General features: G+C 41.5%; 1 protein-coding gene across 1 annotated transcript in view; it reads left to right on the top strand.

The window, feature by feature from the left end:
* Positions 1 to 8,904: 8,904 nt before the first annotated feature.
* The window catches only part of LOC140741041 (myosin light chain kinase, smooth muscle-like), a 72,072-nt gene continuing 54,012 nt past the window's right edge, over positions 8,905 to 26,964 (top strand). Inside the window, exon 1 of the mRNA XM_073070699.1 lies at positions 8,905 to 9,508. Coding sequence (XP_072926800.1) covers positions 9,364 to 9,508 — 145 coding nt within the window. The 5' untranslated portion in view covers positions 8,905 to 9,363. The remainder of the gene's footprint in view (positions 9,509 to 26,964) is intronic.

Raw genomic sequence — 26,964 nt, 5'->3', positions numbered from 1 at the left:
TACATGACTCCACTTCAAAGCCTGTTTAAGTAGTGTCTACTCACTTGGAGCCCCTTTATCCTCTCCCTTCCACCCCCAACTGTATGCAACCACCATAGAGACTTGTCCATTTCCAGCCTTCCCCACTGATCTGCCAATCCGAGGCCCCTTCCACTATTGTAGTTGACTCAATCTAAGAAAGGAAGCACTGACATTGGAAAGTGTTCAAAGGAGGTTCATGAAAATTATTCCAGTTTTGAAAGACTTGTCATATGAGGAGTGTTTGATGGCTCTAGGCCTCTACTCACTGGAATTCAGTTGTGACTTCATTGAAACCTATTGACTGTTGAAAGGCCTCGATAGAGTGGATGTGCAGAGGATGTTTCCTATGGTGGGGGAGTCTAAGACCAGAGGATAAAGCCTCAGAATAGAGGGATGTCCATTTAGAACAGAGATAAGGAGGAGTTTCTTTAGCCAGAGAGTGGTGAATCTATGGAATATGTTGCCACAGGCAGCTATGGAGGTCAAGTCTTTATGTATATTTAAAGCAGAGGTTGATAGGTTCTTGATTGGTCAGGGCATGAAGAGACACAGGGAGAAGGCAGAAGATTGGGGCTGAGAGGGAAAGTGCATCAGCCATTATAAAACAGCAGAGCAGACTTGATGGGCCAAGTGGCCTAATTTTGCTCCTATGTATAATGGTCTTATGGTCTTAATCCCTCACCCAGTCCTGTACTCACCTGACAACCCAGCAACTAACGATTTCCAATTCCAACTGCTGGCTCCCCTCGAATATCAAATCCTAACTTTATGCAGTGGGATGGTATCTAATATGGTTGGAATTCCCCAGAGTAAACATTATGGTTGACTGGAACTTCAAGGAAAAATTCAGTTCCATTGAATTCAGTGGCCTAATTCAAAACTGGTAAGTGTGTGTTTTGCCTTGCTGATTAGGGATACATTTGCCTCTAGTAGTGTTTCAGATCTATTGACTTTGCCAATCAATGGAAGAGGCTACAATGAACAAAACCAATCCTGCGCACCTCAAATCACATTTGTTCCATTGAATTAATCTTTTCAAGTAACTTTCTGTGACTATGTCCATGTGGATAGCAGCAGGGGTCGGTGTTGAACCTGTGTAAACTGGAGCTGTGAGATGAATGTTCTGTCCTGTAATCCCAAGCTATCACCATAGGGCAATGACAAATGGCCAATCCTTTTATTTTTCTTTGCCTACATATTGAGAACAAAAATTGCATGTTTAAATAGACCAGATATGGTAGAAGTGCTCAGTTAATTTAATCCCTTTTAAAACAGATTATCAAGTAACCGAGTCTTGTAAACCATTTTGTTCCAGGCCTGAGAAAAATGCTTCCTTGAGCACAGTATGGAAGGACAAACCCTTCCTTTTAGGAACCGAGAAATTACATCAGCTTTTGGCTCTGGAAGCAGAGAACCACAAAATGACACAAGGCAGTCTGGACTGAACATTAATGTGCCACAAACTGTTCTTGTCTACAAACATACACTGTACATACTATTTTTATTATCTTCCTTCAAATTATTTGGAGATTTCCCTTTCAATTTGTTTAGCCCAAATAAAGCTCCCAACATGTGCTGGCGATTGATTTATGAAACTGTACAGCAAAAGAACAGCAGAAATTAGTTATTTTGTTATCAACATAAACATGCTTAAAAAGAGAAAAAAATCTGAAAAATAAGAACAATAGAGAGTGAAGTAGGAATAGCCCACTAAGAAACCAACTCTTCTCTGTGTTAGTGTCACTCTCCTGCACAAACCCTGTACAACTTGATTCCCTTATTGGGAAAATAACAAGCTGGACTTGTTTGGTTAAATTAGTTTTAAAGGATGAGTGAAAGATGGGTGACTCACTGATAAACAAAGGGTAAAAAATGTAATAAACGCATTATTTTATCAGTTTCCTAGTACTGGCCTGGTTTCTGTTTTAGGTCAGTGGGGTTCAATTCTTTCACATGACGAAATATGCATACACAAATAAACGGAACATAAAACTGCAACAAATAAAGCAATAAAAGTCTCGTTTTCTGGGATAGAATCCACTCAACCAAGAATTGAATTGACTTTATTTCTTACATCCTTCATATACATGAGAAGTAAAAATCTCTGTTACATCTCCATCTAAATGTGCAATGCACAATCATAGTAATTTATAATAATTTATAATAAATAGAACAGTCAATGTAACATAGAAATGCACTCAGATCAGTGTGAGTTCATCACTCTGATGGCCTGGTGGAAGAAGCTGTCACGGAGCCTGTTGGTCCTGGTTTTTATGCTGCGGTACTGCTTCCCAGATGGTAGCAGCTGGAATTGATTGTGGTTGGGGTGACTCGGGTCCCCAATGATCCTACAGACACTTTTTACACACCTGTCTCTGTAAATGTCCTGAATCATGGGAAGTTCACAACTATAGATGCACTGGGCTGTCCGTACCACTCTCTGCAGAATTCTGCGATTAAGGAAGGTACAATTCCCATACCAGGCAGTGATGCAACCAGTCAGGATGCTCTCAATTGTGCCCCTGTAGAAAGTTCTTAGGATTTGGGGGCCCATACCAAACTTCCTCAACTGTCTGAGGTGAAAGAGGTGCTGTTGTGCCTTTTTCACCACACAGCTGGTGTGTACAGACCACATGAGGTCCTCGGTGATGTGGATGCCGAGGAAGCTGAAGCTGTTTACCCTCTCAACCCCAGATCCATTGATGTCAATAGGGGTTAGCCCGTCTCCATTCCTCCTGTAATCCACAACCAGCTCCTTTGTTTTTGCGACATTGAGGGAGAGGTTGTTTTCTTGACACCACTGTGTCAGAGAGATGACTTCTTCCCTATAGGCCACCTCATTATTGTTTGAGATCAGGCCAATTAATGTAGTGTTGTTGGCAAATTTAATTAGCAGGTTAGAGCTGTGGGTGGTGACACAGTCATGGGTATACAGGGAATAAAGGAGGGGACTCAGTACGCAGCCCTGATGGGCTCCTAGGGAGCTCCCTCTTACCACCTGCCAGCGATCTGACAGGAAGTCCAGGATCCAGCTGCACAAGGCAGGGTCAAGGCTGAGGTCTCAGCTTGCTGTCGAGCCTGGAGGGAATTATGGTGTTGAATGCTGAACTGTGGTCCAAGAACAGCATTCTCACATAAGCATCCTTCTTCTCCAGATGTGTAAGGATGGTGTGTAGAGCTGTGGCTATTGCATCATCTGTTGATTGGTTGTGTTGGTAGGCAAATTGTAGGGGGTCCAGTGTGGGTGGTAGCAAGCTGCAGCTGTAGTCCTTGACCAGCCTCTCAAAGCATTTGCTTATTGTTGAGGTGAGTGCGACAGGACACCAGTCATTCAGACATGTTACCTTGGTCTTTTTTGGTACAGGGACAATGGTGGATAATTTGAAGCAGGAGGGCACTCTACACTGGGAGAGAGGGAGAGATTTAAAATGTCAGTAAACGCATCTGCCAGTTGTGCTGCGCACATCGTGGATACTCACCCTGGGATGCTGTCCAGTCCAGTAGCTTTGCGACTGTCCATTCATTGGAAACATCTGCATACCTTGCCCCTCTTTAGCATGCTAAGAAACTACTAGAGGCCTCCTTACAGGGATGTACATTATGGCCCAAGTGCCAAGAGAGAGACACTGAAGCTGATCAACAGTTTATTGACTTTTAATAGTGATGCACCATCAATAACTCACGCTGAGACTTAGGAAGCGAGATATCGGCTTTTATTGACTGGAAGAATAAACAACACTACATCCTGGGGAAAATGAGGGAGAGCAGCAGCCCACAGTCGCCTTTATACAGGGGTCTGTGGGAGGAGCCACAGGAGCAGTCAGCGGGGGTCTGTGGGAGGAGCCACAGGAGCAGTCAGCAGGGGTCTGTGGGAGGAGCCACAGGAGCAGTCAGCGGGGGTCTGTGGGAGGAGCCACAGGAGCAGTCAGCAGGGGTCAGTGGGAGGAGCCACAGGAGCAGTCAGCAGGGGTCTGTGGGAGGAGCCACAGGAGCAGTCAGCAGGGGTCTGTGGGAGGAGCCACAGGAGCAGTCAGCGGGGGTCTGTGGGAGGAGCCACAGGAGCAGTCAGCAGGGGGTCTGTGGGAGGAGCCACAGGAGCTGTCAGTAGGGGTCTGTGGGAGGAGCCACAGGAGCAGTCAGCAGGGGTCTGTGGGAGGAGCCACAGGAGCAGTCAGCAGGGGTCAGTGGGAGGAGCCACAGGAGCAGTCAGCAGGGGTCTGTGGGAGGAGCCACAGGAGCAGTCAGCAGGGGTCTGTGGGAGAAGCCGCAGGGGTCTGTGGGAGGAGCCACAGGAGCAGTCAGCAGGGGTCAGTGGGAGGAGCCACAGGAGCAGTCAGCAGGGGTCTGTGGGAGGAGCCACAGGAGCAGTCAGCAGGGGTCTGTGGGAGAAGCCGCAGGGGTCTGTGGGAGGAGCCACAGGAGCAGTCAGCAGGGGTCAGTGGGAGGAGCCACAGGAGCAGTCAGCAGGGGTCTGTGGGAGGAGCCACAGGAGCAGTCAGCGGGGGTCAGTGGGAGGAGCCACAGGAGCAGTCAGCAGGGGTCTGTGGGAGGAGCCGCAGGGGTCTGTGGGAGGAGCCACAGGAGGAGTCAGCAGGGGTCTGTGGGAGGAGCCACAGGAGGAGTCAGCAGGGGTCTGTGGGAGGAGCCACAAGAGCAGTCCAGACAGGTATATCTAGTTCACCACAAATAGGAATTGTGAAGAAATAAAGGAAAAACAATAAATGCTAGGTGAACAGGGCCATTAGCTAGAACTTTCAAACTAAAGCTAACATTGATACAGCAGCCTGGCAGTGGTAGCATACTGCTAAATAAATTCAACTTCTTAACAGAGTCAGCTTAAATGGTCGTCTTCTTTCCCGGAACCAGGATAAGTTAAGCATAGAGCCTTGACATTGCCCTGCTTTTGGCTGAGTCTTGACAAGACTGAAATGAGAGGAAGGGAGTTAAATACCAGCACAGTGAAACACTAATTGGCTGAAACATCCATACTCGTGAACGTGATTGCTGGACTCATTCTGCAGCCAGCCTGTAAGGGTGCACAGACCCCATGGCAGAGTCTGTGGTGGTGACACCTCCTTCACTTATAAACATAAAGGTTCACCTCTTTTACACACCCTAATATTGGAATTCAACATTGCAAAGACAACTATTACAGAGAGAGAGGCCTTGAAGGTAACTGCAAAAGGTAGCTTAGTCCAGACTGTCTTAGGATTCCCTGATCAGGCGGTTGAATAGCACTAGGGAAGAGGACAGGTAGCAGCTTCACTAATGGACAGAATGAGAAGAGCAAGAGAATGTGAGCAAGTCATGAGCATCTGCAGGTAATGGAAGAGGGAAAGAACAAGAACAAAGAATGTGAGTAATGTGGGAGACATCTGAGAGGATGGAGAACCAAGGTGTGAAGGCAGCAATTAGTAGACTTGATAGAGTGATTGAGGGAAGGGGTTGATGAAGTGAGGGGACTGAGGTGCAGGGGTGTGAGGAAGTGGTACTGGAGTAAAGGGTGTGTGATACTGTGCATTTGCATCTCTGTGGATTTGGTCAGAGGGTGATTGTGTATACTTAGAATGCCTGTGTGCCAGGTATATGCATCAGTGCCTGGTCTCTAACTGCTCTGACCTTCCTATGAATGGACCAAGTCCCTACTCTGTTGGTGCATTTAATTGCTGGTGTGAGCCTGCCACCCCACATTGAAAGAGAACACACAGAGGTATCTTCTACTCTTCAGAACCAGAGTAAAGGCAACTCTTTGTCAGTCCAGAGGAACTGCCCAGGAGGCAACTCTTTCCATATTCTATTGTTGGAGAGTTATAGTCAACCATAGGCAGACTGGGGGTCTATCCATGTTGACGGAATTGCTGGCAGAAGGCAAAAGGAGCATCAGCCCACTGTGATCTAATATCTTTAACAAAGTAAAATTCAGATATCGTGCCACCTTTGGAAACATGTCATGTGACCTAGAACCTTGAGTTGGAGTTGTTCTTCTGTAAATTTTAAGGACTCTAGATAACTTATGCATGAAATGAGCTCTGATAAGTTTTTAAGTGTGAGAGATTTAAATCCAGCTGATGCCTACCATGAGATGAGTTTAAGGGTTTTACATTCAGTGAGGTACTTTACCAAGTATAACTGCTGTTGTAACACAGGAATACAATGACAAATTTGGGCACAAATACCTTCTCAAGCACCAGAGGATCAATGTTGAGAAAATCTGCCTTTAAGCAATGTTTTGTGGACTGATAAATTTGAAGAGAACTCCTCTTCAGAAAAGTGTCATTGAAGAGACAAACTTTGGTTTAAAATATAATTTGGAAGACAGAACTTCAGACAAAGTACCAATCCCTCAATATGACTCTGATTTTGTGCTCTGAGCTCTGGAGTGGCCTGTGAGCCCAGAGACAGGAGTGTTACTACAAAGGAGCAATAAAGAGGTTTTCTAATAGATGCATTGATCTAATGATATGCATGGGTAGCACCATTAATCTTTTACAACAGAACTCCAAATTTTTTTTGTACTATTACTTTTTCCACTGTTCTTTTAATTACTGACATCCCACCATACATGCCACGTTGAACACAAGAAGCTAAGTACTAAAAAATGTTGTTGTCCTAACCTCCCACTACTTCTGAAGCAAAGGTCATTTTGAGATGTTTGCACATTGTTACTGACCTCTCCATTTGTTTACCTGTTAACAATGACTGGCAGGAGTTATAGATAGAGGTCAAAGATCAATGTTGCCATTGCACAAACACTGTAGCCACTGAAAGTGACCTGAGGATCTGCAGATATCTTTGTGACAGGTGGGAGTGGTGTGAAACTTTCTTTATTATTTACTTTACATGATCAAGCTCCTTTAGAATCCAATCACCATTTCAGTCGCTCACAGAAATGCAGGAGACATTATCTAGAGTAGGGGTTCCCAACCTGGTGTCCATGGACTCCTTGCTTAATGAAATTGGTCCCTGATCTACAGTATATGTATTTATTGTGGTAGGTACACCAGTTAAGACTGATATAAGTTCCTGTTCTCAAAGCTCCCAGTTGGCTGAGTGGGCAGCTATGAAGAACCTGTTTAGTGTCCCAAGTATCTTAACATGATCTTTGACCAAAGATATATGGCCACTGTTGTAACTCCTGAAAGTAATAACAATATGTTGTTAGCAGGATGTCAGGAAATATAGACGAGACTTGAACCAAATTCAGAGCAGTGGAGACAATTTAGTGGTGAGTGATAGCTTTAATACTAAACTGCAAAATAACAAGCCACAAGGGGCTACAAAACAACAGAGAACAGATAGTCAACATGATCAGGCAACAAGGTAACTAAAGTCCTGACGAAGGGTCTTGGCCCGAAACACTGACTGCTCCTTTCAACGGATGCTGCCCGACCTGCTGAGTTCATCCAGCTGGTTTGTACGTGTTTAAGGTAACTAAAGGCTAGGAGCAACTGGTTGAGATTGACTGGTTCATATTGGTAAACAAGGACTGTGGATGAGAGCTGGGTTTAAATAGGCTGCAGGTGATGAGTTGGAAACGAGTGGCAGGTGACTGCTGTTAACTGAGTGGAGACTGGGAGGAGCCTTTCTGTGTAGGTCTGATGGGAACCCCCTCCCCCACCCACCACTCCAGATGAAGTGGAACTTCTCAATGAGTGGTAGATTCAAGATGAAGCAGGACAACATCAAAGACCTCTCTTCTGGGCCATACCCATCCCAGATGACCAAGAATTGCACACACCATCCACGGTGATGCAAATCCATCAACCAGCGAACAGTGTACACTGGGCCACTTTCCACCATCTTAGATTCTGGAGGTTCAGGTTCAGGTGGGTTGAGTGGTTGGTGGATAACGGGCTTGAAAACGAGAACATGAAAGGTAGGTGTGACTGATGCGATAGGTAATCTTGAAGGGACCAATAAACCAGGGTGAAAGTTGGTGTGCAGGGGCAGATCTCGGGTGGACAGCTGGAGACTTTCCCCAGATCAGAGTAGTCTGGCTGGGCTCCAATGGCAGTTAGCCTGGTGGCAGTAGGTGCAATTGGCAGCTAGGATGGCCCTTCGTGCCTTCTTCTAAGCATTCTGGCATCGGTGACACAGGGGCTTGGAGGATGGGACCTTCACCATTGGCTCTGCCGTGGGGAACGGCGGGGTTTGGTAGCTATGAAACACTTCAAAGGGTGACATACCTGTGGCAGAGGAGGAGTGTAGATTGTGGGACAGCTCAGCCCAGAGCAGATACTTCTTCCACATGGAAGGGTTAGAGGCAGCGAAGCATCGCAACAACTTCTCCCCTTGCTGATTGGCTCTTTCCGACTGTCCATTGGTCTGTGTATGATAGCCAGAGGACAAACGCGCTGAGGTGAGGAGGAGGGAGCAGAGGTCTCGCCAGAAGCAGGAGATGAATTGTGGACTCCAGTCTGACATAATGTAAGGAGGGAAGTCCTGGAGGTTAAATACATGTTGGAGAACCAGATCCACCATCTCTGTGGCAGATGGAAGCTAGGAGAGTGTAATGAGTGGGCTGCCTTGGAGAACCTTCTGCCTTCCCCACCACATTAGGATCATGAATGACAAATGATCTCATCAATGGTGCTCAATGCTTACTGGGTGGTGGTGCTATCACTTTGGGAGGGGGACAGGTTCGGTTTTGTGGAGGCTTGCATCAGTGTTAGTTGTCCAAATGACTATGAAACGTGAAAAGTAACAAATAAATATCCGAATGAAAAATATGTCCCATCATTGGGTACTTCTGCATTGCTCTGCATTTATAAGTTTCTTGCCTGCATTTCAGTTATTGGGGCCTCACGTGTACACTGGGACTGTGCGCCAGCCTTGTATCCGATGTACAAATCAGCCATTCATAGAGAATGGTCGGTTTGAACACAACCAGTAGCTTGTTACAATGCTGAAAGGTTTTTTATCGCACACAAATCGCTATTTAATCGGATTACTGGCAGAAACTGCTCTGACCTTTGTTTTTAAAAGCATGGGTCACGCATACGTTAGATTTTGACAGAGATCCATGTTGGAGGAGTTTCCCGATCGGATGTGTTGTTCACTGTGCGATCACACGTCTGTCTTTTCAAGATCGTGAGGACTCTCCTGGAGCCTGGCCAAAGCTGCGAATAAAAGCCGAGCTTCGGCACTTGTAAATACGCAAGATCAGATACAGAGAGCCAATGCGTTTCCCGTAGTGGAGGCGGAATATTAAAATATTGATCGGCTTCATTTGCGGGGATGAGTTCTGACAAGACAGTGTTTGAAACGTATCTTAGAAGAAGTTGAACTGGATGGGGATAAAGATGATTGAATTGTGAACTAGAGAGAGAAAGCGAGAAAGCAATGAATTACGTTTCTACTCTTCACGTCAGACTGCAGAAACCTTCTCAGCCACCGGACAACAGGCGGGATCCAGCCGGCAGGGTTACATCGCCAGCAGAGCCTGAAACTGGAACTCAGAGACAGGTCTCTGAGAAAGCCCCGGCAGGTGAGAAGTGTGTGTGTGTGTGTGTGTGTGTGTGTGTGTGTGTGTGTGTGTGTGTGTGTGTGTGTGTGTGTGTGTGTGTGTGTGTGTGTGTGTGTGTGTGTGTGTGTGTGTGTGTAACAGAGTCTTCTCTGGTGCAGGAGCTGCTGTGGAGATCATAATGCACATCTGTGCATCTGTGTGCAATAATCTCCACAACAGAAGTTTAACTTGGTTCAATTTCACACACGTTCCTATATTTTAATCCTGAAATTCGCTGCTATTTGAATTACTCAATGTAAGGGTGACAGGGTGGAGATACGTCTCTACCAAAGGAGGTGTAAGGCGCTCCGTCCCTCCGCTAGCCTGCAGGTCACCCTTGGGCAAGGTGTAGCACCTGCTTAGGCCCCCATTCAGGGTCATGTAAAGCCAAAGGAGTAGGTGGTGGATGGTAGTATGAGTAGCTGGTGCATATCACAAGTCCTGGTTATGTGACCACTAACGCCAGGCAGACAATCTCTGAAGAGCATTGATAATGGCTGGGGTCACTCGCCTTGTAGAGACACTGCCCAGAAGAAATCAATGGTAAACCACTTCTGTAGAAAAAATTGACAAGAACAATCATGGTCAAAAGACCATGATCGCCCACGTCATACAACACAGCACATAAAGAATGAATGCTAGATAACTGGAACATGGAAATGTTACAACTTAATTTGTATTTTGAATTGAGTACATTCCAGAGATTGTTAAAAGGAACAAGAATGTATTTTAATTTATATATGAATATACATTTATACACAACATATTGGTCCCTATCTGAAGTTGCATTTTTGATTTGACAATTTTTAAAAATTTCCTAGTTGTGTGAAAACTTTTTACAGATGTTATTAAAATATCAAATGCATTGTTCTTATTTTTCTGTCATAAAGCAGAATGTGCACAGTATTTCAGAGAGGGTCGACTTGTAGTTCAATGTTCAAAGTAAATGTATTATTAAAGTACATATATGTCACCATATACATCCTATTTCATTCATTTTCTTGAGGACAGACACAGAAAATCCAAGAACCATGATAGAATCAATGAATGACCACACCCAACAGGACAGACAAACAACCAATGTGCAAAAGACAACAAACTTTGCAAATACAAAATAAAAAAAGAAAAAAAGGATGAAATTAAGTTAGAAAAGATTAAGAGGAATGTTGCCAGGACAGGAGGGGTTGAGCAACAAGAAGAGATTGGACAGGCTGGGACTGTTTTCCCCAGAGTGAAAGAGACTGAGGGATGACCTTACAGAGGTTTATAAAATCATGAGGGGTATAGATAAGCTAGATATAGTACTCTTCCCAGGGTAGGGAGTCTTAGACTAAAGGTCATAGGTTTAAGGTGAGGGGGAAGTATTTAAATTTTAGAGGGAAGTGGATGGTAAGTATACCAGTGTTAGAAGTGTAAAAGTCATTTTGACAAATGCTGGGATAGGTAAGGTTTGGAGGGATTAATTCCAAAGGTGTGCATTGGGCTTGCTTGGGTAGGCATCTTGCTTGGTATGGAGAAATTGGGATGACGCCTCCATTTCTGTGCTGTATGATGAGGAAAGATGCATTGCTGTTTTTGACAACAAAATATTTTCTTAAATTTGAAAACAGTAAAACAAAATTTAAAAGAAAAATCTCTACTGATCTCAGTAAATTGGGAATAATAATTTTCTGGTTTTACCACAAACTTCCAGCATTTTTACTAAATGTTGTTTTTACTTTATTTGGAGTTCTCTATGAATAGAGGATCTTTCTATAATCGATATATTGTTGACCTGGACTTGGGGGTTCAGGGTTGGGATGTGAATGTTACTGTTAAGACCAGCAGTTATTGTCTGTCACTAATTACTGTTCTGAATTGGTTACACCTTGTTTTGAATGATGACAGACAATGTGATAAATGTACCCTGAAATGCATAGAAGAGAGCCCAGTGTTTATACACTACCTTTTCTATTCTTCAGACACGTATCAAAACACTCTGCAGCTACTGAAATATTTCTTGAAACATTTCTTGAGAGAGTTGTGATAGTTTGTGTTGTATACTAATAAACACTTAACTTTTTCATATTTCCATTTAGGGATAAATATTGTGTAGCCACAGTGAAGAACTCACAGCTCATTGAGCTATCATCATGAAGAATTTTGTATCCACATGGGAGGATTTGTAGTGTAACAACAGCATTGTTAGGCATCACATCTCTGTGCTGGGCTGAGCTCTTGGCCTGGACTGAGAGCTGAAATCTTAACCCTACAATCTTTTGATTTGGCGGCAAGGTTGCCATCACTGAGATGCAGATATAAGCTAGTTACATAAGGAAAGGTTTGCAAGAATTGGAGTGCATTAGAACTACACATAAACTACCCATTTGTACATTGTTGAATGGTAGTGTTGCATCTATTCAGTTTAGTGCTAAAGTGATTTAGTAGGATTAGCTAAAACTCAAATAAAAATCCCCATCAGTGGAAACTGCACCGGCCTGTTAAGCTGCTGGTGTTTAGGGCAGCAATGAAGGTCCTCTATCTCTGGTGGTGCTCAAGGCTTCCTTCATCGTGTCAGTATCTTCCTCTCGGTTTTCACTACTGTCAGTCATGCACGTCCTGGGTGGAGACTCAGGAATACATTTATACTCAGATGTAGAAGGATTCTTCATTGCTGTTTCTGAAACAATTTTGCTTTACTTGTCAATGTTGTTAGCCCTGAGTTGAACCCCCAGACCTGGAGGACCGGTGGACCACCTGTTTGGTACAGATGACCCCACCTAGAGCCAAAGCCCTGACTCCAGCCAGCATAGCTCTCCGGTTCACTGAGGCACGCAAGCCTTCAAACCATGACAAGGCTGTGGCCCTCTTGGAGGATCAATGGAAACATCTGATTAATAAAATAAGAATTTTGCTTTATTCCATTTATTTGCTTACTTCATCATTAAGATTCTGAGAAATTTATTTTGAAAACAAACAGGCAACAGAATTCAGAGCCAGGCTTTTGGCTTATCCTTAATCTGTTTTACCCTTTGAACTAATGTTAGTTTAAACCAAAATACAAATAAACTCCTGCCAAGATAAAGTGTAATTAGAAGACAGTTATGATATGCAAACTGTAAGAAAAGGGTAATTATATTGTTTGAACCCTGCTAGATCTCAGTGAGTCAAGCATCATCTATGGGAGCAAAGGAATTGCTGATGTTTTGGGTCAGGATCAGAATCAGAATCAGATTTAACATCGCCAGCATATGACATGAGATTTGTTAACTTTGCCGCAACAGTACAATGCATTACCTAATAGTAGAGAAAATAAAACTGCAAATTACTGGAAGTATATGTATATATTAAAAAGTTAAATTAAATAAGTTGTGCAAAAATAAAAATTAAAAAGTAGTGAGGTGGTGTTCATGGGTTCAGTGTCCATTCAGAAATTGGATTGCAGAGGGAAACAAGCTGTTTCTGAATCATTCAGGCTTCTCGACCTTCTCCCTGATGGTAGCAATGGGAAGAGGGCATGGTGGGGATCCTTAATGATGGACACCACCTTTTTGAGGATTGAAAATGTCCTGAATACTACAGACGCCAGTGCCCATGATGGAGTTGACTAAGTTTACAACTCTCTGCAGCTTATTTCAATCCTGTACAGTAGTCACACCCACCCCCCATACAGACAGTGATGCAGCCAGTCAGAATGCTCTCCACGATACACCTGTAGAAATTTGTGAGTGTCTTTGGTGACATGCCAAATATTCTCAAACTCCTAACGAAATATAGCCGCTGTCTCTGTAGGTCGGAAAGCTGCATCAAGGCCAAGTTGAAAGTAGCTTATTAATTGCAGAAGATTTAAGTCATTCCTGGGGTTATAAAAGGTGAATTAAACTACATGTGGATTTTTGACCCACAAGTAAAGATAATCTAAATCATTAGGTTTTTATGGTGACCTAATTGATCTTTGACCTGCCGCTTGAAGCCTGAGATTGATAGCTTCTTGTTGAGAAGAATACCATGGGGTATGGAATAAAGGTGAGTATGTGGATGTTGAGGTCTTACATTCCCATTCCCAATTTTCTCATTTCTTGCTGGAATTCAGATCCACAGGTTACAGTTAATCCATAATCTCGCTCAAACAGATCGCAATTGTTACCCCTCATGGTATTCAAGAGCATGGCTGCGAATTCAGTAAACTATCATCTAGTGCCAGTTTCATGCTACCTGAAGGAGAAACAATGCTAGACAAAGTTACATGCCATTTGGTAAATTTAGTCTCAAGGTTCAAAGTAAATTTATTATGAAAGTATATGTTACCATATGCAACCCAAGACAATCAACACTGGTGCATTTCAGGGGTGTGTGCTTAGCCCACTGCTCTACTCTCTCTATACACGTGACTGTGTGGGTAGGTATAGCACAAATACCATCTATAAATTTGCTGACGATACAAACATTGTTGGTAGAATCTCAGGTGGTGACCTCCAGCACCCAGGACATGCCCTTTTCTCACTGTTACCATCAGGTAGGAGGTACAGAAGCCTGAAGGCACACACTCAGCAATTCAGGAACAGCTTCTTCCCCTCTGCCATCAGATTCCTAAATGGACATTGAACCCTTGGACACTACCTCACTTTTTAAATATATTATTTTTGTTTTTTGCATGATTTTTAATCTATTCAATATATGTATACTGTAATTGATTTAATTATTATTATTATATTTTTCTTCTACATTATGTATTGCATTGAACTGCTGCTGCTAAGTTAACACATTTCACATCACATGCCGGTGAGAATAAATCTGATTCTGATTCTGATTTTCATGCGGGCTTTTTCAATAAAGCCATATTAGAATAATAACCATAATCAATGAAAGACTGCGCCAACTTGAAAGTCCTTGAAAATCCACTGTTGGGGGGAGTGAAATTGAGTAAAGTTATGCCCCCTAGTTCAAGAACCTGATGGTCGAGGGTTAATAACTATTTCTGAACCAGGTGCTGTAAGTCCTAAGGCTCCTGTACCTTCTTCCTAATGGCAGCAGTGAGAGGAGAGGTTCTTCCTGAGTGGATGGGGTCCCCGATGATGGATGCCTGCACCAACACTGTGCTCAATGGTTGGGAGGGCTTTACCCACGATGGACTGGACCGTATCCACTAATTTTTGTATGGTTTTCCGTACAAGGGCATTGGTGTTTCCATACCAGGCTGTGATGCAGCCAGTCAGTACACTCTCCACTACACATTTATAGAAGTTTGTCAAAGTTTTAGATGACATGTCGAATTTTCGCAAACTCCTAAGGAAGCAGAGGTACTGCCTTGCTTTCTTCATAATTGCACTTACATGCTGGGCCCATGGCATGTCTTCCGAAATAATAACACCAAGGAATTTAAAGTTGTTGACCCCCTCCACCACTGATCCTCTGATGAGGACTGGCTCACTGGCTCAATCTCCCTTCTATATGCTTCATTAATTCAAGTCAGAATTTGTTAAGTACAATTTATGCTTGACTTGTGTTCTTGGATGAAGGTGGGGAATTGAGGATAGTCTAGTATGTAGTGTGTATATGGACTTCCATGGTGTCATAAAGCACTGGATTAGATTCCTTGGTCCAAATGTTCCATTTTGATGAATATTCCCATCCAAGCTAGTCCTGTTGGCCTGGGTTCCATCTGTATCCCTCTTCTTCCAAGTGCTTTTAAAAAGTTGTTAATATATCTACCTCAAGCACTTCCTCTGGCAGCTGATTCCATCCCTCTGGGTGAAAAATTTGACTGCTGGGTTCCTATTAAATCTCTCTCCTCTCACTCTAAACCTATGTTCTCTAGTTTTCAATTTCTACAACCCTGGTTAAAAAGATGCACCTCTAAGATCACCTTTCATTCTCCCATGCTGCAATGAAAAAATCTCAGCCTGCTCAATCTTGCTCCACATCTCAGTCCCTTATTCTCAGCAACATCCTCATAAATCTCCTCTGCATCTTTCTGGCTCAATGGTATCTTTCCTCTAATGGGGTGACCAAGACTGAGCACAATGGTCCAAATGTAGTCTCTCCATCACCTTGCACAGATGCAACATGACATCCCATCTTCTGTACTCAAGACCTAATTGTTGAAGACAAATGTGTCAATGGCTGCCTTCTCCACCCTGTTTACCTATACCACTTTCAGTAAACTATCTACTTGTATTCCAAGGCCCCTCTCTTCTTAGAGGGCCCTCCTGCTCATTGAGAAAGTCCTACCTTGAATTGTCTTTTAAAAATGCAACACATCACGTTAAACAAATTAAACTCCTTTTGCCATTCTTTGGCCTTCTTACTCAGTGAGACAGAATCCCTCTGTAATTCCTGATAACCTGCCTTCACTCTCTACGACACTACCTATTTTAGTGTTATTTGACTAAGAACAAAGATGTGTAACCAAAATTGAAACTTGTCTTTAAAGAATCAGGAAGAATGTAGATACAAAACTGACCGAGGAACAGAAAGCAGAGATTACTGCTGGACAGGATTACATAGCAGTATTACCCAGGTTACATTTGAAGAATTAAGGTATATTGATATTAAAGACCTTAGATTTTCAATACATCCTTCACTTCACATATACTACAGAAAGTGACTAGATTGAAATTTGATTGTACAATATCTTTTGTGAAATTTGATTAGGCACTTAACCCTTGCCATTCTATCATGCTTTTGACATGATATGATGAGATATGCTGTGTAACACAACTTTTGGGGCATTACAGGGGAAGTGCATCTAGGGGTGGATAGTGGAAGGGAGGAATAGTGTCTTTTGTCAAGCACTGCCAGGAGTATGTACTTTTAATCTCTCAGAGACTTATGGTTAAGTGTGAAACATTCCTAAATCATTAGTTAAACCCCTACACTTGGCATTTTCTGCCTCAGCACAGCAGCTCTGATAAATTACTCCCATCCTACTATCTCTGCTCCCACTCACCCACAGCTATCCCATTTCCCTAGACACTCACCTGCATATCTAGCTCCAGTACCCCTTTCCCTCAGTAATTTTAACTTGCAGGCATATACAGAAATTGGTTGCTACACGTATCAATGCATTGTAGAAATTGCAGGCAGAAGTAATTAACGAGGCGACTAGTAGACATCAGGGTACAGAAAACAATCAGACCTGGCAGGAGATGTATTACTTCATACTTCGCTATAAACATCTGGGTTGGGAAATATAGAGCGGCAGTATAATAAAATGAGAGAGTTTTATTGAGAATTAAATAGCAGGGGTGGGGAAGCTGGAAATGTTTGACAGCAGGAAGATAAGTTCAACAGCCTACTGAATGGTGTACAGGTTTCTTGTCTTTATTGATAGATCTAGAGTACTGTCAAGCTGTAACATCAGTTGGAGATGCTTGGTCAATTTAGCCATCATATTTTCAAAGTGCTTGAAAAATTGCAGAAAGAACTTACTGTAATGGTTTCAGAGATGAGAGACTTTGGTCATGTGGAGGAAATTAAGAAGCTAGGTTTGATTCAAAGTTCAAAGTAAATTTATTATCAATTTTCCTCTCAGATCCAATCTCATGCCTTCTCCCTGTATCCCTTCATGTCCTGACCAATCAAGAATCTTTGCTCTTATACTCAAATCCTTTTGCTGTGAAGGCTGATAAACAATCTGCCTGCCTCACCTGCATGTTTAATTCTATTGGCTGGTGCATGAGGACTGCCAACTGCCACTGTACTTACCCCTAATTGCTTGCTGCTCAGATCATAATCCATCATCCTATTTTGACCATCGAAGATGATTACCTTATCCACATTATCTGCCATCCATTTGTTCATTCACTCAACCAGCCCAAATCATTTAGGAACCTCTCTGCATCCTCCTCATAGCTCACGCTTCTACAGAGTTAAAATATTACAGTTAACTTGCTTGACTAAATCACTGTAAATAGCTAGAATGCAGGCACTGAACCTTGTACTGTGTAACAGGCCATTGCCTGCTGCTTGGAAAAGAACCTGCTTATTGCTCTTCTTTCTTTCCTGTTTGCCACCCATCTCTCTATCCATGACAGTACACTAACTCTCCACGCAAGTTTCAGGTTCATTGTTTCAGTTTGTCAAAACATGACATCAAATGCACTCCATTTCATGGCGAACAGGAGTCAACGGACACCACAGAGGAGGGATCTGGTGGATCATGATGTTTACCAAATTCCTGTAATAGATGGTGAACCCTGCACAGATACGTAGATACTAAGTATGTGGATGACCATGAATTTGTGTACGTTAGCACCAATCCCATATGTTTTAATTCTGCATGTTAATCACTTATAGTTTTATCAAAACCCTTCAGAAGCTTTAAATAAACCACATTGGTTTGTTCTCTGAACCTACTTAGTCATATCCTCAAAATTCCAGTAAATTTGCCAAGTATAATACAAATCATAATTTCATGATGATTTTGATTGATCCCCGTCACTGCTTTCCAATATTCTGCCATTGGTTTTAGGATCACTTGCTGATGTATTCTGAGATGCAAGCCATCGGGCTGTGGGGGTTTATTAACCTGAAATTTTTTTAATTTAACGAACTCCATTTCGTTACTAATATTGACTTCCTTCATTACCTCTGTCTTACTAGACTCTAGATTCCCTAAAATTTATGAGTTTATTTATTTGAGTTCCTCCATTGTGAAGTTAGACCCAGAGTATGCATTCAATTAGTTTGCAAATTTTGTTCCCTATTATAAGTTCTATTTCTGCCTGTAAGAGATTTCAATTTGTCTTTGTCAATCTTTTTCTCCTTGCACCTCTAAAGAATTGTTTATAATTATTATTGATTACATGATGACTGTAATAGTCTATTTTCCTCTTAATCCCTTGGTCCTCTTTTTTTGCATTCTGAACTGATCACAGAGTCACTTCTTTATTTAGTTTCGGGACTGTAGTTTCAGAATATATCATGAAACTCTCCAACTTAATGAAGAATGTTCAAAGTTCAAAGTAAATTTATTTTCCAAGTACATGTGTGTCACCATATACACTCCTGAGATTCTCGGCCCGAAATGTTGACTGTACTCTTTTCCATAGATGCTGCCTGGCCTGCTGAGTTCCTCCAGCATTTTGTGTGTGTTGCTTTGGATTTCCAGCATCTGCAGATTTTCTCTTGTCTGGGATTCATTTTCTTGAGGGCATACTCAATAAATCTACAGAATAATAACCATAAGAAAATCAACAAACGACCACCCAACTAGATATTGAACCAGATTGTAGAAAACGCCAAACTGTGCAAATACAAAAAGAAAGAAAGAATAATTTTAACTATAAGGAGTAAATTCAAATGGATAAATAGTTGAACAGTAATGTGATGCTGGGGAAACAGTGGTATCATTGACCAATTAGGGAGCAATGAGCCATTACTGGTGCAGACACAGTGCGATGATTGGACTACAAGCACAACAAGCTGGGTTGCAAGTGTGACCAGCCAACTGAGTGGTGGACGCACCGCAAAGATTAAATATACAGTAATGTAACCACTTTCCCACATTGCATACTTGAAATAAATTTTATTGATAGCTTCAGAAGGAAGTTCAGACTAGAATTTAAGTATTTCCTCCTTCATTTGCCCCATGTACAGTATAGTGTGAGGGCAAGATTTGCAGAAGTGACCAATCCTGGCAGGAAGTTGAGGCTTTGGAGCAGGTTGCTTGTAAACCGCCTTCTTCTTAAAATTGGGCTTCGTTCAGTGGCTTATAACAGATGCAGAAAGGGAATGTCACTAAAGTCAAACTCTACCAGCTGAGAGTCCAAATTCTGCAGAGGTTCCTGAAACTGTCTCTGTAAAAACAAAAGACATTTTGAGCAGTTTGCAAAATGTGTGCAATATGACTTTTGCAACAGGTCAGTGCATCTTCCAAGTAATCAGGTTAAAATTTGCAATTATGATATAAGTGTGAATCAATGAGAAAGCAAAGAAACAATTTCAGGGTAACTGTTGTTGAAGGGAGTTGAGCAGTAATATACTGACGAACATCCATTGTAGTTTAAAAGATGACAAAAATAAGGTCTGTCCTTCAAACTCTACTAATTTTGTTGACTTTTTGTGGACATGCAAGCTACTAATATTGTATAAATAGTTTGTAATTTGCTGTCTAGATTCCTTATTGGAAGGAAGTTACTTTAATTGAGATCACTTCTGTTTACCATAATTCTGTGTTGTAAAAGGAAATTTAGTTTATTGGATAAATAGGTTATTAATTGGGCCTTCAAGTTCTCATATTTCTCTTATAAAAGAGGCCATTCAGCTCAACAAGTCTATGCCAGCTCTTAAAGGAATCTCATTCACCTATAAGCTTTTCTCTGTTTCACATCCATTAACACACCACCTCACCCCAACCCCCAAATTCTTCAGGCACCCATCACAAAGTGGCCACTTCACCTACCAACTAACAAATCATTCAGATGCGGGAGGAAGCCAAAGGAGCCAAAGGCAACCAATATAGTCATAGAGAATATGCAAATTTCACATAGACAGTTACAGGATCAAACCCAGAGTCTTAGAGCTGTGAAATAGCTGCACTAACTGAACTAAATGCAGTAACACTGTAGTATTGTTCACCGCAGTAAGTTAATTATCAAGCTAGGTTAGAGATAGTAACAGAGCATAGAACATAGAACACTAGAGCGCACGATGTTGTGTTGATGCAGCAACCTTCTCCAATATCAGTCCAACCTTTCTCTCCTACGTAGCTTTCCATTTTTCTTTCTAAAGAAAAAACTGCCTTTATTTTCTTAACTGCCATTACTCTCTGAGTGTAGTTGCAGCTTCCAATGTATCATCAGGAATCAAAAAGTCATTCTTCGGCGGGGATTAATGAAGAACTAAGTGTTGTAAAAATAGATAGGAAGGCAATAGGGATAATAGGACTCTGCAGATGAATGCATAAAGGTTGAGTCAATTCAAAGTTCAAAGTAAATTTATTATCAAAGTACATATATGTCACCATTTACAACCCCGAGATTCATCTTCTTGTGGGCGTACACAGTAAATACAAAGAAACATAATAGAATCAATGAAAATCACACACAAGATGGACAAACAGCCAATGCACAAAAGACAACAAACTGCAAATACAAAGAGAAAAAAGAAGCCAACAAAATAATAATAATAAGGTTCAAGATTGTTTAATGTCATCTCTAGTACATAAGCGTAAAAGAGAATGAAATAATTGTTACTCTGGATCCGATGTAGCACAAAAACAAAACACAATAAGATAAAGAACACAATAATAAAAAGCATAATAAATATCAATATATAAGATAGCTTGTGTATACAGATTGTATGTCCGTAAAGTGACACGAGGCACAGGAGTGTCTGTACACAAGGTGACTATAAGTAAGCAGTAAATATGAATGTAAGTCCTTGAAAGTGAGTCTATAGGTTATGGAAACAGTTTAGTATTGGGTTGAGTGAAATTGAGTGAAGTTATCCACTCTGGATCAAGAGCCTGATGGTTGAATGGTGACGACTGTTCCTGAACCTGGTAGTGTGAACCTGGACCTCCATCTTGAGCAGCAGCGAGAATAGAGCAAGGCAAATACGAAAGGACTGAGTGGGCAAATACTTGGTAGATACACAAAAATATAGGAGGAGGAGCAGGCCGCTCACACTTGGTCGTTCATTCAATATGATCATGGATCAGAATCAGAATCAGGTTTATTATCACCGGCATGTGACATGAAATTTGTTAACTTAGCAGCAGCAGTTCAATGCAATATGTAATCTAGCAGAGAGAAAAAAATAATAATAATAAATAAATAAAATAAATAAACAAGTAAATCAATTACGTATATTGAATAGATTTTTAAAAAGTGAGTTAATGCCCAAAGATTCAATGTCCATTTAGGAATCGGATGGCAGAAGGGAAGAAGCTGTTCCTGAATCGCTGAGTGTGTGCCTTCAGGCTTCTGTATCTCCTACCTGATGGTAACAGTGAGAAAAGAGCATGTCCTGGGTGCTGGAGGTCCTTAATAATGGATACCACCTTTTTGAGACACCAGTCCCTAAAGATGTCCTGGGTACTTTGTAGGCTAGTACCCAAAATGGAGCTGACTAGATTTACAACCTCCTGCAGCCTCTTTCAGTCCTGTGCAGTAGCCCCTCCATACCAGACAGTGATGCAGCCTGTCAGAATGCTCTCCACGGTACAACTATAGACGTTTTCAGTGTATTTGTTGACATGCCAAATCTCTTCAAACTCCTAATAAAGTATAGCCGTCTTGCCTCCTTTATAACTATATCGATATGTTGGGACCAGGTTAGATCCTCAGAGATCTTGACACCCAGGAACTTGAAGCTGCTCACTCTCTCCACTTCTGATCCCTCTATGAAGATTGGTATGTGTTCCTTCGTCTTACCCTTCCTGAAGTCCATAATCAGCTCTTTCATCTTACTGACGTTGAGTGCCAGGTTGTTGCTGTGGTACCATTCCACTAGTTGGCATATCTCACTCCTGTACTATACTGGCCTCAACTCCTCTTCTGTACCAGTTCTCCAAATCCCTCAATTCCCCAATCTTTTAAATATCTATCTCCGCCTTAAACACATTGAGTGATCTCCCTTGAGAGTGGAGAATTCCAGAGAGTTTAATGTGGGGAAATTATGAGAAAACTTTGTTTAGAGGAATTTAATGGCAGATTATTACTGAAATGAAGAAAGATCACTGATAAGGCAGATGCAGAGGGATCAAGCTTGTTGTACATGTGTATCATCGTCCCTTGTTAAGTTAGTGTTGACATCAGCTTCTAAGTATATACAAGTAGCAAAGTTGAAAACAGTTGTCTTGGCGTGTGAGAATTGAAAACATCTTTAATGTTCTGAATGTAGAATTGGCCACTGGGGACTTTGTTGGCTTGCATGAGATGTTCTGGGATCTTTCTTTCTATTTCTTCCCTATGTTCAGCTCAGCAAAAATTTTAATTTGGTTTTCTCAAATTGTCCAATTGTAATTCTTTTCAAACAATTTTCTTTCTTTATTGTATTCAAACTTTCTTGTACCTTGTACTGCTTTTTTGTTTCAGCACTTATAAATATTATAAGAGGGTGTAGTAACCAAACAAGGAACAGCCATGAAACAAATTATTATAAACACGACAAATTCTGTAGGTGCAAAGCACACAAAATGTTGAATGAACTCAGCAGGTCAGGCAGCATCTATGAGAATGAATAAACAGTTGACTTTTCAGGCTGAGACCCTTCTTCCTCCAGCACTGTATACGAGTTACTTTCCAAATGATTACATGTTTGCCATCAGTACCCCTTGTAGAGTAGACTAGTTGACTGAGTGGAAGGCGGACGGTAGTACCAACTTCGTCTTCACATTTTTGTTAGAAGTTAGTTTAAAAGGAAATCTGGTTAAGTATGTTTAAACCTTGGGCGTACTTTGTGAAAAGTCTTTCAGTTTCTACTGCTTATTACTGATGCGCTTGTGAATAATTATTGGAGTGGTTCACCTCATTGTTCACACCTTTTAAACTGAAGAGATACAGTTCTGTTTCCAGTCATTCTTATTCTACCAAGTTTATTCATAGTTTTATCTACTTACTCATGCCTTTGAGTTATGTTCTTACTTCATTATGATTGCTCTAACAACAAAAAAAGTTAATTAGCAAAAGTAAAAGTGTTCTTACAAGTACAATAAAATCCATTTATGGCTGCTTTAATGTAACAAAGGTTCACAAAGCATTTTGTAGAAGTATTAATGCAAAGCTTAGATTATGACCTATAGGAGTTGAGGTTTTATTTATTTTTAAAAATTTTATTTAGAGATACAGTGCGGAACAGGTTCCAGGCCCACCAACTGGGTGCTGCCCAGCAACTCACTATTTCATCTCTAGCCTAGGACAATTTACAATGATCAATTAACCTACTAACCGGTACATCTTTGGACTATGGGGGGAAACTAGAGCACTTGCAGGAATCCCCTGTGCACATGGGAAGAACTTAGAAACTTTCTTACAGAGGCCGCCTGAACTCTGACACCCCAAGTTGGGTTAGTAGGGTTGAGGGAACACAGAATAGTACAGCACAGGAACAGGCCCTTTGGCCCACAACAGGATGTGATCCCATGGAGATGAAATAAAATGGGATTATTATAGAATTAGTGCAAATCGGTGGTTGATGGTGTGCATGAGCTCAATGGACTGACGGGAATTAGACAAAGATGAAGGCCTCATTCTAGGTAAGAGCTGGAATACGATTTTAATCAAGATGAGATGTGAAAATCTGATTAGTTGAGGACTAACCAATCAGGAGGGATGGAGGATGGGTTATATGTACCAGTAGACTAGGCATACCCAGGCATCATCCCTGATGAAGATGGCAGAGTTTGTCATCAAAACGTCTGTTAAAATTGACACCCTGTACCCAGCTGGAAGCTTGAGAACATCTTATGCAGAATTTATTGTTTCATTCAGCATTCTTTGTTGTCATATATCATTATGCCACTATGTCATGTGTGCATGCCTCACTAAAGTAGGACCAAAGTAGATATGTTTATCCCCGGACTCCTTGTGTTTTCCTTTCGGTTAGATTTGGGGTTACAAAACATAACAGCAACTATTTGATGGGAATAAACAGTCAATAGGCTGAAACGTCGACTGCTCATTTCCCTCCACAGATGCTGCCTGACCTACTGAGTTTGTCCAACATTTTGCATGTGTTGCTCAAGATTTCCTGCGTCCGCAGAATCTCTTGTGTCTCTGTAAACCAATCCCATCTGACTGTACAAAGTTTATATCCCTCCATTCATGTGGTTCCCTGGTAATCAATTCTGGGATCAGATGACTGAGACAGTATGTACACAAGATATTTCACAGAATGGTCATAGGGAGTTCACAATGATAGCATTAAACTCTGCTCAGAGATGGGGACTGAGGATGAGAACTCGTCTGAAGCAGGACTGAGAAGGCTAAGAGTGATGATATGTCAGTGAGACTCTGCTTATGGTACTTGAATGAGTGGTAGAGTACCAGAAGGGAGAAACAGCAGAAAATGATTCCAGCTCTGGGACTGAGAAATAACAAGCTTCATATATTCATTAATGAACACAGACATCCACATATTGTTGTGTGAAAACTGCTGTAGCAAATTCTCTTAGCATTACTCACTTTTCCCATGTCAAAGTCAAGTGTGACCCTCCAAGTGCAATGTGGAGTGTTTATCACCAGTGACGTGCATTTGTTTACTGCATATTCCGTGCCTGAGGGGTTGAGAACATTGAACTGGTTGAAATTAGACTGCATGTTGCTGCTTATTTCAAAGCTACACACTGTAATTAATGTGGAGATGACATCTAGGTTTTTTTTGAGCTGTTCTGTAAATTTGACCGGCCACTTTACAGTCTGAGTGGCTCTGGTGCAAGAGATGTCATTTCCATCAGAGTGGGATTAACTGTGTCACCCTGAGGCCTGCTCATTGTGGCCTGTCTCATAGTGTTTTGATGGCCCAGGCTCTCACCAGAGAGTCATTCAACACAGTAACAGGCCTTTTTTCCCACAGTGTCTGTGCCCACCATCAACTAACATTTGTACTAATCCTACATTGAGTCCATTTTTATTTATTCTTTCCACATTCCATCAATTTCCTGCTAGATTCTACCAGTCACCTACACATCAAGGGCAATTCACAATGGCCAATTAATGGACTTTGGGATGTGGGAGGAAACTGGAAGACCGGGGGAAACCATGCAGTCATAAAGAGATTGTACAAACTCCACAGAGACAGGAGCTGAGGTCAAAATTGAACTGGAGCCTTCAGTGCCATGAGGCACTAGCTCCACCAGATTTGCCACTGTGCTGCCATCACCTCCCAAACTTCCAAACTCTACCACCTTCCTGTACTCCCAGACCTGGCTTGGCCTATCCTAGGGCTTTTATTGCAAAGGTTTGCAATGTTTGTCTGGTAGTGGTAATATATATATAAAGGCCTTGCATGCTATTAAAGTTCACAGTAATAGACGAGGAACCAAAATGGTTGTTATAATATCGTGTGGTGACTTATTGTGCACTTGGTGGGCACACTATACTTAACAAGCAAACCAATCTACCAAGAAAACTATAGTTGTTTCTTTGTTAAATTTATGCTTTCAATATCTAAATTTAATTCAATGATGTTTGAAAAGATGAAGGTTTATTTACACACAACACAAAGCTTTGGAAGGTGCCTGGTATTTTGGCAATTAATGTGAGGTGTGAAGGTCATTTGTGTGAGAATGAATATGTGATTCTTTTTTTAGTTGAAGGATCTGTGTGATAAATTGATCAAATATTTGGGATTAAAACATAATATGTTTAACCTTCTATTAAGTAGTAAAATTATCTGCTTGTTGGTTCTGATCTTCAATTAACAGTAACAAATATGGAAAAAGTTAAAAAAAGAAAAAATATGGAAAATCTGTGTAAGTTAACCAGCATTTGTTATGATGTTTGGCGTGTGTGCCCAAAATAACATTGGCCAGAATCTGGATTGCACTGTGCCATTTTTAGGTGCTCGAAACACCCCTTTTTCATTGAATAATGGAATTTAAAAACAAAATAAGTGACTGCAGCTGTGCAGCAGTTTGTCATGGTACTCCATCTCACCCTACGAGTGTGCATGGCCTCCATTCAGACTGAAGTAGGCTTTCTGTGCACCGGCATGGACCAATACCATTAAGCAAGGGGTCCGTGGACTCCAGGTTGGGAACTCCTGCCATAGTGCATCTTTGTAGGCACCAGTCAATTTGTAATATATATAAAAATACTGGGGAAGTATGGAAACAAATGAAGAGTCCAGAAGAGACGTGCTAACATAACCCATCATTTCTCCCTTACAAGTGACAAATCTGCACCTCTGCTGCAATCACATACTTGACCTCTTGAAACCTGTCATTACCTTTAGGATGTTCATAAAGTCCAATCTGCAAAGATAGACTTTTGATTTCAAATTTTTCGCTTTTCTATAGTTGCACACAAAGCGTAGGAAGTTAACTAAATAATTTCTAGCATGTGCCTTCCGGCGTGTACCCATTTCTGGGTGAATGATTTGTTTAGAATTTGATTGTAAATTGTTGCGTTCAATATGATATTGCATTTGGAGTGTCTCTTCTATTTCACAATGACTTGTTCTTCATTTTATTCTTGATGTCACAACTATCCATTGAAAATGCTAAAAAATTGGGCTTAAATATGATCAAATGTGCAGAAAGAAGAACAGACTTGACCTGTTAACTTTGCCACATGCTATTTGCTGTTTATGAACCTTGTTCTTTTTCCTTATTTGGCCCTGAAAGAGTTTTAATCTGGCTGGTCATCCAGCTTCGATCAATATTCACATGACAACCTGCTCCATAAATATCACACTCTTGTATTTTTTTCCCCTGAAGTTCAATTCTAGCTGTGGCTGGAGATCAAGTACCAATTACTGTCACTGCAGACAATCACCCTGCTTTGTAGGAA

Source organism: Hemitrygon akajei, chromosome 18 (assembly GCF_048418815.1).
Source record: "Hemitrygon akajei chromosome 18, sHemAka1.3, whole genome shotgun sequence".
NCBI classification, from domain to species: Eukaryota; Metazoa; Chordata; class Chondrichthyes; order Myliobatiformes; family Dasyatidae; genus Hemitrygon; species Hemitrygon akajei.
Note: the sequence above shows the minus strand (reverse complement) of the source record. Positions and strands in the feature narration are given on the sequence as shown.